The sequence below is a fragment of the Heliangelus exortis genome, chromosome 9 (assembly GCF_036169615.1).
Source record: "Heliangelus exortis chromosome 9, bHelExo1.hap1, whole genome shotgun sequence".
In the NCBI taxonomy this organism is placed as follows: domain Eukaryota; kingdom Metazoa; phylum Chordata; class Aves; order Apodiformes; family Trochilidae; genus Heliangelus; species Heliangelus exortis.
Window position 1 is genome coordinate 18,215,756 of NC_092430.1, and position 12,887 is coordinate 18,228,642.

Below are 12,887 nucleotides of genomic sequence, written 5' to 3' on the forward strand. Positions count from 1 at the left end.
ATGTCAATGTTACACACCTAAATATTTTAGCATTCATGAAAATAAAACCTAAGGGCAGTCCTTAAATTTGGACAAAACTCTTCTTAAAGTTATAGTATTTTTCCCAGAGAAACTGGCAATATTTTGTAATAGAAAGAAGACATAAGTAGAGAAGTTAAATTCGTAGAACAAAAATTAGTTTAAAAAAAATTTCAAAAAATCTATTATCTTGAGTATCATTTAACTTACCTGAACCAAAAATATAATCAGAAAATAAAAGTTGGCTACTCTTCTGAACTGCTCAAATAAGTTTTTTGGAACAAAATTCCACACTGTATACTGAAGGGAAAGAAGAGAGAAAAGGACAGTTATGATATACTGAACAATTTTTCAGTTAAATTCAGTTCTGTTCACATTAAAATCTCTTAACCTAAATCTTTCCATTTTCTATCTCCCCCCAAAACTTCTTCTGGTCTTACCCTCCACACAGAACTGCTGTATTCAATTTTTAATTTTATTTTTTAACTACAGCTAGCAGGGAAGCTGGGATAGCAACTGAACTGCCTACAGTCAAAGTTTTAAATATTCTCCTTCCAACTGGGATAGGAGCAGCTGGAGTCATTTGGCTGCTTGCATCCTGGGCAGCAGAGAAGAAATTAATTCTTGCAGCTGTAACTTTCTGTCCTACACCAGAGCAACAAGATACATCCCCACCATCAGTTCTATTGATTCCAATCCAAGGTCACACTAGGAGGCAATCTGCAATTGCAGTCCACTGCTGATTTATTTTATGCAGAGTACTAGCTTACAGTTTGGCCAGTTTATAAATCCTCTCAACTAGCTTCATCCTTCCTTTTAAGTGGTTCTGTGCATCACATACAGATAGAGGCAGCACTGGTTGAAAACCTTCTCTTCAGTATATCTGACCAACATGCTGAATTGTTCAGAACATAGCCAGGTTCTGAGCAAAGAGGGGTGACAGCAGGAGAAAAACTACATAGAAGCAGCCAAGCTTGCTCCTCAGAAAAATTTTAGAGCTTGTTTAATTTTGAGTATTGTATATGCACCATTAGACATAATACACACATCACAGTGGCTACTCAACTTCTTAAGCAGTATACCATGTGGTTTTTCCATGGTAAATTGATACCTTACCTTGGATGATATAATTCTGTTGTCTGCAAACTTCTGAGGAACATAATGGCCATGCTGGGGAAAACGATTTGCTATATAAATAGTTCTTGTATCGCTTTGATGCGGTGGGTCAAAACCCTAAAACACAAAATAAAGATGACCAAGAAAGACTATTTTATTAGCAGTAGCACAGTAGCTTTGCAAAATTTTTATCTTTGTACTGAAAAATTATAGCCAGATATCAAGTGGCCATTTCGGAATAGCAGCTTTTGAATGGGGAACTAAATTGACAAGTAAATTAAAAGTCTATTGTGTCTAGAAAATTTACAAAAATTGAGAAAAAAAAATTTTTGAGATTGTTTACTCATTCTGGAAAAAAAAAAAATCCAGTCTCAAAAATGATAGAGAGTACTTGCTATCATGAAAACTTGAAACACCATGAAACCTAAGAAACAGAAATAGAGATGAAAACATATATAAATCACAAACCTCAGAGCCGTGCTAATGATAACCCTAATAAAATGGATTATCAGAAAAATATAAGGTTAAAACAAACAAGTCATGCTGTGATAACTGGATTTTTAAAAGATCCTCACTAGGATAAGACAAAAGCATATACATCTGACGAGACAATAGAATTGTTCTAAACAAATTCTGTCTCCAAGAACTAACATTTGTCTAACCTCAAATGTGATTTCCTGTCACTAGAAACACTGACAGCAAACTCATTTCAAAAAACCAAAACAAGCAAACAAACAAAAACACCCAGCCCAAACAAAACCCAAATCATCTTGATCAAGACCCACAGAAGACTGGAAGATACAGCAGTTAGACACAATTAACTGCATCAAAAAAAAAAAAAAAAAAAGCAAGTCCACATGTGAGTTCTGTAGAAAAAGATCAAAATGCCTGTCAGTCATCCCTGAGGAAAAGGTCTTCAGTATGAAGCAGGCTGGAGGATAAGTGGAAGCCACAACTGAAGCACTGTGAACCAACTGGACAGCATCCAGAGGAGTGGAACATGAGCCACAAGAGATCCTGAAAACATGACATAAAATGCAAGGCTGAACAATCTAAAAAGCAAAGAGCAAAAAAATTAGAGCCATTTAGCCTAGAGGAGGGGAAACCTGGGATATACTAGCACATCTTCTGTTATACAAAAGACTGTTCCATTGAGAAAAGGGGTAACCTGAAGGACAAAGATGACCACAGGCTTCAGTTGCAGCTAGGAAAACAAGCTAGATATTGTAAAAACAAACAAAAATTCATTTTTTTTAAGAAAAGGCATAATTAAAAACCAAAATAAGTCATGTGGGAAGGTTGCAATGTCTCTCTAACACAAGGGCTTATATCTAGGTCATTCGATTCTATCTTTAATTGAGCCTTTCCTGGGGCTACATGACTCACCAGAACCCTTCCTACCTCTTCTGACCTGGAGAGAACAGGTGATGGCAAAAGACAACAAGCAAATCAGTAATAATTCAGATGGCAGACCAAGAAAATTACTAAAATCAAATAAAAATATGAAAAGCTTTGAGACATGAAACAAACTAGAAAACATAAATTTGGAACTGTTAAAGTTCTTTGATAAGGACCAATGATTGTCTGGGAAGAGGTGAATTTCAGCATGAGTCAGACATTCCTAACCTCAGAAGCCACTCTGCACCACGGACACAGTTTCCTTGTACTTTGATGCCACGTGAAAGGGCAATTGATGAAACAGGTAGAAAGGGCATTACCAATTCCATTACTGGAGGTGCAGGAGCAGTTTTCTCCCCTTGTGAAACCAGGCTCAGCCCTTGATTCATGTCAAATAAAAAAAAGACACTTCACAGCACTCCAACAGAAGATATTTCTGTACCAGTTCATTAGAGAAGGCAAAAAAACAGCAAGCACAATGTGCTACATAAAAAATGGCTGGTAAAACTGACCAATAACCTTCAATCGACACACAAAGGGCATTAGGCATGTTCACAGTCAGGAAGATGTAATTTTAAAGTAAAGGAATAATTTAAAAATCCTCTCAGGCACACACATTTTTTTATTTGGTATCATTACTACAGAAATATCCTGCTTGAGAAAGAAATGAAGAGGGATTTTTCAGAGATTTGAAGAATAAACTGTAGATGACAAGCAGTGGAAGGCTGCTCAAGTCACATGCTCTGGTATGAAAGCTTGTTTAAGGATAAGAGTGGAAGAGGGAGACAAAAAGTTGATAGGGGGAAAGAGCTAGAAGAAATATGTAAATTGCCAAGAACAAAAAGAAAGAACTGTTCATAACTTTAAGAAACACAAGCATGAAAGTAACTTGGAAAAAAAGCACCTGTTAAACACTAAGTTTTAAAAGTGAACAGTGTTTGTATCAGAAGCATTTTGGATATCTGACATTAATGACACTTTATAAATTAAACCAGAATATGCCACAATAAATGTGTTTTGCAAGCAAGAAAAATGTTCTTAATTAGTAAGACTAGATACACAGCTCTTTTCTATCTCAGAAAATGTCTGGCACTCACAAAATGCCAGACATTCTCACTTTGGAAAGTCATAATCTACAGTCTCAAAAATCCCACTTTTAAGCCAAACAGATGTAAAGCAAGAGGAAAAAAAAGAAAAAAAGGAAGAAAGAAAGAAAGAAAAAACTGAAAGCAACTAGCAGTCTTTTGATAAATGCTAACCACTATGCTAATCAGTGGAAGTTACTATAAATGAAAAATTTCAGAGTGAGTAGGGTATCACTGAAATTTTTCCAGTGTATGCCCTTTTTAGGCCACTCTCTGAGCACCTGTAAGCTGTTGAGTTTAATGTCATTTTTGTTACAAAAAGATCTTGATACAAGTCAAGCACTTCTACCAGAGGGGAATACCTCTGCTGAGGCAGATTCAACTGATTAAAAGTGAGGAATGTATTTTCCTCATCAGAATCTCAGGTCATACGTTGTCTACAGCTGCAGCTGTGCAGCTAAAACAGCTTGAAAACTATGTCTGTACACATTCAACTGTTTTGTTGAAATTTATCATTGGGAAAGGAGAATTATTAGCATTATCAACAAACTGGGCACCTGGAGAATCAGGCAGAGTAAGCAAATGAGAGGCAGCACTACAAAACAGAACTGTGCAGAAGATAAGATGGCCCTCCCAACATCTGCAAGTGTGAACAAAGGGGAAAACAAAAGTTTCTCAGTAAACTTGTTGATAAAATAACCCGACAGTACAGACTCATTTCTTCATTGCCACAACTACCTTATGGCAGCATACACATACATCCCCTACACACTCTACAGCACTGCTGAGTGAAACAGCAGAAATCTGCAGACTTTCAGCTGGGATTAGTGACATGGGACCAGCACACAGCAAATCAATTGCTGTTTCAAGCTTTGCAATACATGCACCAGTAATTACAAATGATCTGACAAGCAACTTCTGCCTATGATTTGCATAGAACTAGTGTAATTAAAGCTCCTTCTGACTTTCAAAAACTACACTGAACACTGCTAAGGAAAGCAGTAGTTCCCCCAGAAGCCCTTTAGATACCACATACTAGTCAATAAAACTAATGAACAGAAGAAAATTTGGTCTCAGGAAACCTTTTTCCTAGGGAGGCGACTGACCCTGGCTGCAGAAACAAAATGCCACTTTTCCTGGCAGATAGCCCAAAAGCTTGCTGTTATGCTGCTGCCAAGATATATTTTGATTAAAGGTGTTTTGAGGGAATAGATTTTCATGCTTTTGATTTTTTTTTCCTGAATACGCATGGAATATTTTTCCTTCTGTCAGATAAGATGATCTATTCACACCCCACGCACATTTTCAGAAGTCTGTGTAAATTTGTACTCAAAACAGTCAGCCAATAATTCTTTCAGTCATATAACTGGGCAGTAGTCAAACCGAATTTGTTGTATCAAAGGTTAGCATGAAGGAAGGAACTGCCTCCCGCAGCAATTTTAAACACTGCTCTAACAACTGAAGTAGTGAATCAGCTGAAGCACCCTGAGGTTTACAGAGTGCCACACAGTTTGTTCCTCCCTTTTTAAATATCACTGCAGTAAAGAAATAAAATTGTATTAAAAGTCATGCACATTATGTGCAACTTCCTCTTCCCGCTTACTGCATCTACAGTCGTTTAAAACATCTGATAACAAATCATGTTGTAACCTCCTAAAGGACCTATAACCAGACTACATTATTTTGTGAAAGCAAACACTCCAGGAAACAAGGCCTGAGAAACCATGAAGCAATAATCCTTCCCTTCACAAAGATAAAGAATGCCTAGTACTGTATTTAGAAAAATTATGTTGGTGCTTGAAGTCCAGCTCAAGTGGCTCTAATTTTACCTTATTTTGTCAAAATCCCAACATGAACAACTTGGAAAAATCCCTATTTAAAATTAGCTAACTCCTCATTATTTATCTGCAAAAATAACCACCAAGCTAAACTGGCCTCATTCACTGCTAACATACTTCCCTGTGCCAGTTTCTTTGCTCAGGTGACTGATGCCAAACGTACTGGTCTTGTAACATCAATAAAATCACAAAGAAAACACAAGCTGAACAGACAAGGTAGACATTCTAACACAGAGATTGTTATGACATGTCTGGTTTCTGATAGTAGTGGGGAACTTAAACAGAGACTTTATACTTAAGTATAAAATACCACAACTTTGCATTATTAAGGAACCATCTTTCTCATCCTCCTCTACAATCCAAATAACAGTGTTTACAAAGCATAATACAGAAAAATCACATTCCTAGATGTACTATTCTCTTAAAATTAAATGCTATTTACCCACTGCTCTGAAGAGTAATTCATAAAACTATTTTATACAAGCCTGAAGGCTCCTGTTTCAGGTTACTTGTATGATCATTATCCAATATGAATATTGAAAACAATGGTCAACAGGTAAACTGGTTCTAGTAGGCCAATCAGCTCCTGCTCTGCAAGTCAAATTCACCTATTTCTTCAGTATATTAAAAAAATTCTCTGCCCCTGGATAACAAATCTTAAGGCTTTTCCAACATGTATGCCAAAATTACACCGACAACTGATTTGACAGTTGTTGCTCAACAAACTTAATGGGAAGACCATCTAGTTCATAGCTAGAAACGTCTAACTCTTCCTTTTAGCATGCTTTGATAAAGCCTGCCCTGTAAAACTTGACATTAAAGTTTTGAGTCTACTTTATTCATCAAATATTGCTTCAGATTTTAGTTTCTATCCAAACATGATTTATGATCTAAGTATCAGTTTAATATCCTACTTTCAGACATTTCTACAAACTAGCTCACCTTTAAAGCTTATTAAACCTTAAGCTTCCTTTTTATTTTGTTGCAATTCTTTTTCAAGAGATATATATAACTTCAAAAAATAGAAGAGTTCCATAAACCTGGTACAAAAATATGCAAAGGGGGTAGTTAAGGAGTAAAAAATGTAACATGATATAAACCCCATACTTATTGGTAACCATGTAAAATTTCTTCCCTTGGTAAAATATTTAATGATAAAAACAAACAGGCTGCCTTTTGCCTATATCATTACCTCTTCTTACCATTTACAGGGAAGTTCTCCTTTCCCATACTTATTGTTTACTCAAAGCAAACAAGAAAAAAAATTTCCTCTTATGTCACAGTATGTGGGATGCCAAGGAATTGCAGAGCTTTATTCTTTAAATCACAGTGTAGCTGTAGGTCCTGCTTTCTATCTTTTCTACAATGATCTGTACTATTGCTCGGTGGTTTTCAAGAGCAGGTTAAAGAAAGATTGTATTAAAAAAAAAAAAAAAAAAAGTCTAGCTGCTAATATGTCATCTGTGCTCACCTGGAAGATACGACCTTGCATTTACAGAGAGACTGTCACACCTATTTTGCTGCAGTTCTTATCTGCTGGCTTACAAACAGATTTTGTGGTAGAAATTAAAGGAAAAAAAATTCTTTTAAGGTATATTGTAGATACCTTTTTCCAAGTGAAACAGTTACAAAACAAATCATAACTACTGAAGACACAACACAATACAGAAAAACACATGGCAGATCACTAATGAAAGGCACAAGTCATGAAGCTTTCAATTAAATTTAAACACATTACTGTATTTTTTTCTCTTGTAACTCCCATCTCTCCACCCCAGAATAAAGCAAGCAAAATTTTTAATGAATTCAGACAGTCCATTCAAAACTGGAAAATTTTATACCAATGATATCCAAAGAACATGTAGAATATTAAATTCAGGGCACATTTACTTGCCTTAGACAATAAATTTTATCTTCAGATGAGAGTTCAGAAGCAATCTCTTCGAAATAAACAGACATCCACCCTTACCATCCCACCAGATACCACCTACTGACCACACCATAAAAAGCTTTTCCTCTTTCTGAACAAAATACTTTTCTCCCTGTTTTGTAAAACATAATCAGACAGTTGCCATTAAGGTAGAAGGACACTGTTAATGCAGGAATATCATACAATCAATGAAGAGGTCATATTATTATATCACAAGTAGAAGTTTGGCACAATAAAAATTTGTGGCTTAAAAGATTTGTGACAAGGAAAAAAAAAAATTTAAAAAGGTCAAAAAATCTTCACAGGACACAGGACAACGGATGTCTGTTTGGAATGGACAGCTGGCTGGAGACAGGGCCAGGTTTCTCATGCTTTGGAACACACTGTGCTGCAAATGTGTTAGCCTTCAGTAGTGGCAGAATATACACATAAAATAAGCTTAAAAGACTGAAACACGATATGAGGACTAATCCAGCAGATCACAGAATATTACTGACAAAAAACAGGGCTGCGTTTTCACCTGTGTGAAGTTACATGAGGGCTGTCATTAACCCCTAGTTCCCAAATTACTTTAAGCACAGCAGTGCAACCTCTGGGCTATTTTAAGACATATCTCATGGATCCTTAAATGACAATATAAGTCTTAACTGGGCAGTCTGAACCAGAGAAACTTTAGTATTAAAAAATACAGGGAATCTTATTTTGAGGGGAAAAGTATTTGCTTTGGTTCAATTCTATTAAGTGATTAAGGGAAAATAATACATGCCAGTAACTGCACTTTATCACAGAACACCATCTGCACCTCTTGGAACATTTAATGGGTACCAACACCTGGGAGGAAGGAAAAATATCCCAATATACCTTATAAGTAGAAGAACCTTTTCATTAGAACACATCTGAAACACGAACACTCCTGAGGAAGCATAGGGTGTGACAGGTGCAACCAACACAAAACAATCAAAAAGATTCCCTATGATGATGATGACCTCTCAATGCAGGCTATGTAGACTAAACTAAAATAGTCTGGTAACTTGTTTTTTCAGTCTTATAACACCAATCCAAAGGAATGAAGCTATACGTTTTGCCATTGACTTCCAGTTAAAGACCAAAACTGTGTTCACCTGACTACCTTGCTCTGTCTAGTGTAGAAGTTGACAGTGCACAACAGCATTCAGGTTCCTCACTTGTAGGAAGAAGATATTCTACCAAATACAGCATAATTTTTTTCTCTCTTAAACTGTCATTTATAACAGAGGGACCAGGCTGGTAGCTCTTAGGTTTTCTCCATGCAGCACCTTTTGTACATCATTGAACTGTCAGGTAACAGATCAGATGGCTCAAACTCCACATAACAATGTTTAGAAGGTAAATCCAGAAACCAATTGGCAGTTCAAAAGTACTCAGGTAAGATCATACATATGAGGGTATTCTACCATGCTTTTTGGAGACCTCCTTGCCAGACAGATGATGTAATTACTTTCTGTTAAAAACAGTGCTACAGCTCAAGCTTCAAGCACACCATCAGGACATTAGCACGCTGATAAATCTAGCAAACCAGAAGAGGTACAGAAAGTCACTGAGCATTATGAAATGCCACTTTGTACTTCTGTATTGGTACTGCACAAAGTTGACCAGGAGAGACACAACAGCACTCTGATGTGCAGAGATCAGCTATGTAGACTAACCCATCATATTTGGAAATGCAAATAAATGTAGTGTACTCTTCCTGAATATTAATGATGCTTCCCATCAACTGTTGTTTACCCGGCTGCTTTTTCAAGCAGAGCTGGCTGTGCCTGTGCTGTTATGCAACACTCAGCAAATCCACGAGCCCCCTGTCTTTCTGAGATCTCAAGGTAAGGGAGCTGGACTCATGCATCCTTCCTGCTCTAACTTGGCTTTGAAACACTTCAAGGCATTTTACGCAAAGCAATGAATTGTACTCCATTTGTCGTTTCCTTTTTTATTACTAAAACTTAAGTACTCCCAACTATTAACTAGATAATGATATTATAATATAATAATATTAACTAGAAAGTCGCATGCTTATTTAGAGCTTATTTAGTAGGGCACAGCACTTGATTAACAAAAAGTGACAAACTGTCCATTACAAGGTGGTGTTTATTGTTTCTGAGCAAACACAGGGGGCTGAAGGCCAAGTTACCAAAACAAACTGACAATCTGTACAGAGTTCCAAATAGGCACTGAAGAGCAATTGAATACTGAGCAATAGAGTTACTATTACCAATACCTGTTATACAACACATCCCCCTGAAAAGACAACACCTCAGAAAAGTGTTTGGACTTGTATGACCATAATAAAGATGAAGGAAGTTGGAATGGAAAATCTTAGCAATTCTCCTCTTCTCAGTCATCCCTTCATGTAGGTATAGGTGCAAGCACAGATATTCACAAGCAAAAGCCCAGTAAAGTCATCACTTAGAAGTACTTGGCTGAAATAATTTGAATTTCATACCAAGTCCTCTCATCACATACTTTTAAGTCCACCTGCTCCATTTGCCCTGTCCTTTTCACAGCTCTTGAGAACATAAGTTATCAAGACCATACACATGTAGGACAACTTCATTAAACAGTATATAAAATACTGTCCTCCTAAACAATCAAGAAGTTGCAAAACATTCATTGGTTTCAGACACAAAGTACCTACCTAAAAGCAACTTCAACAAAGTACCAGTCCCATCTCCTTTCTCCAATCCCTTATTACTTTCCAACATCTCTGCACACCAACCTTTTTGATTTGTGCTACAACATCCCTCTTAAAACACTCCCACATATTTGCCTGATTCCAACCCTCCTGTGGGGAACGTTTTTCAAAACCTGGTGCCACATCAAGCACAGGTACAAATACACACTCTAAGGGCATCCAAGCCTACACAGTCTTCTCCTGTCAGAAATACATCGGATTCAGATTTTGCCACCCTGATTTCACTATTTCTGTCACCCTAACTCTTCCCACTCCCTCTGATTATTTTTTCTCAGCATCTTTCTCCAGGCTCTAGGCCCTCTGACATTCTTTCAGAAACTGAACATCACAGACATATGAAGAAGCAAACGTTTTGTGGGATCTATGACAAACCAATGATTACACACAGGAATGCACTGCCCGAGTGTCCCTCAGAAGAAAGATGCAAGTGTGACACCAATCTTAGCTCATTTTTCATCTTATGAGCTGTGAAACAACCAAGCCATTCATGTCAGTGACATTTACAGAAAACATACAATATATATCATTGCAGTTTTGTTTTTTTCCTTACTACCATATATAAATGTTCAAGCATGTTGACTTCTTATTATCCATTTCTTTTACTACACTAATCCTTCCTTGTCAAAACTAGTGCAAGTTTTAAGCAGTTGTTATACCATCAGATTCCTCCAGAAGAACAAAAACCTCTTATTGCCAAAAACCTCGTATGCTCAACTTTTAGTTTCTATGAAGGGCAAACATATTTCTGGAAAGCTGATCAGTATACTCACAGAAATCCCATTTGACACATGAATTTCCAGCACTACTGCAGCCCTTATCTAAACTCTACAAATGGTAACATAATGCTATTTTAAATACCACACACAAACCTCAAAACCACCTTCAAGAGTTAAAAAAAATGCCAAACAGCCTTCATTAAAAAAAGCATGTGTATGACTGAAACAAATCAGAAGAGCCCAGAAGAGAGAGACAGAGCAATTAATTTCCATGTCGATAACTCCTGGTGTCACACCAAACTAGTGAGTGCTGTCAAGAGTGCTGTCAAACTAGTGAGTGTTGTCAGTGAAGCACCACAAGCTCTGTGCTTCAGAAGCAGGTCTGGGGAAGCCTATGGGCCATGGGAAAGGAGGAAGATGAAAACAAGGGGGGGGGGAAAAAGTTTTTTTTTTTTTGTAGGATTCTTGTTTTGTTTAACTGATTTATCAAATCAAATCATTATGAAGATAAAAGCTTTGAAAATTAAAATATAGAACTCTAACTAATATAAGTTCTTGTACTAAGTTGGGCAACACATGACATGCAAGGTAATTTCAACGAATGGAAAAAATAAGTTTGTAAATGTAGGATTTAAGAGTAATTGAGAAAATGCAAGAGAAGTAACGTTGGATGGGGCAGGAAGCTGGCCAATACTTGAATCAAAACAGACAAACTCCATCTACTTCCCTTCCACAGCACCAGACGTGACAGCCACAGCCTCCTCACCTCCCCAGCCCACTGTAACACAGGCAGAGCCAGCAGCATCAATTTAGAGGCAGACACCCTCCGTCTGCAGCCTTTTTCAAGCCTTTTTCCTCCGCGAAAACATTTCACGGATGTTTTTCTTCTATTTCTCGTCACTTTCAAAAGCTTAACCCACAGGCAACGGCTGCAAAGCTCTCGGGTCCGGGGAAATAAACGAGACAGACGCACATCAGGTGGAGGAAAAGCCTCGGATGATTTCCCAACGTGAAGGAGGAAGAGGACAGAGAATCCCTGAAGTGCCGGTGCTCAGGAAAAGGCACCGTCATTCCTCCGTGAAAAGAAGTTTAGGGAACCCTTCCCAATGGGGGCCACAGCTAAGGGAACGCGTTTTCCTCTGTGCCAACGTGGTTTCAAGGAAAAAAAAAACCCAAAATAACACAACCCCGAAGCCCCAAGGACCCCAAACCCTCTGATACGTGTTAAAAACAATACTTTAAAAAAAAAATAAGAAAAAGAAGACAATAACTGATCAAGTGGAGCCGTCAGGTTTCCCCACCCTGCATGTTTCCCCTGCCTCTCCACGGTCCCGGCGGGGGAAGGACTCCCCTCCCTGACACTCCGGCCCTGCTGCCCCCTCCGCCTGACCGCCCGAACCCCACTTCCACGGGGGACCCCGCAGCGGCCCGGGCAGAGGCAGCGGGACGGGTCTGCCCTGGAGGGCCGGGCCGAAGCGATGGGCCGCCCGGCCCAGGGGGGGCGTGTGGGGTTCAGATGAAGTTCCCGGCGCCCTGCCCTCCCTGCCCGGTCCCACAGGCACCTACCAGCTGCTGCCGGACCCACCGCAGCATCCCCGACGGCGCGGGTCGCGGCCCCCGCGGCGGGGCCCCCTGGGCAGTGCCGCGCCCTCCGCTGTCGTCGTCGCCGCCGCCTCAGTCCAGCCGCCCGCCGCGGCCCCTCCCCATGGCGCAGGGTCCCGAAGCCGACTTAGGAGCAGCACAGCCCCCCCGGCGCCCTCAGCCGCCGCGGCTGCCGGCGCTCCGCCGCCGCCATCACAGGGCCGCCACTGACACCCCGCGGCTCCCCGCGCTGCGGCCGCCCCCAGGAAGTGACGTCTGAGGGCGGGGGGAGGTGGGAGAGGGGTGATGGGGAGGGAAAGGGGGAGTGAGGGGATGGATGGATGGAGGGAGGAGGCGGGGGGGGCGGCCGGGGGGCTCAGGGCCTTGCCTGACCGGGAGCGGGTTCGCCGGGAGCGGTTTCGTCGCTGGCCCGAAGCTGCAGTTCACACGTGGGCCCGAGGGAGCGGAGCCTGTGCCGGA

At 39.7% G+C, this 12,887-nt stretch overlaps 1 protein-coding gene across 6 annotated transcripts in view; it reads right to left on the minus strand.

The window, feature by feature from the left end:
• Nucleotides 1-12,675, minus strand: part of ATP11B (ATPase phospholipid transporting 11B (putative)) — a 62,289-nt gene extending 49,614 nt beyond the window's left edge. For all 6 annotated transcript variants that reach the window (XM_071752590.1, XM_071752588.1, XM_071752587.1 and 3 more), the window contains exons 1-3: nucleotides 12,393-12,675; nucleotides 1,135-1,251; nucleotides 229-318 (exon numbers count right to left, since the gene is read on the minus strand). In XM_071752590.1, coding sequence (XP_071608691.1) covers nucleotides 229-318; nucleotides 1,135-1,251; nucleotides 12,393-12,419 — 234 coding nt within the window. In that variant the 5' untranslated portion in view covers nucleotides 12,420-12,675. The remainder of the gene's footprint in view (nucleotides 1-228; nucleotides 319-1,134; nucleotides 1,252-12,392) is intronic.
• Between the last annotated feature and the right edge of the window lie 212 nt (nucleotides 12,676-12,887).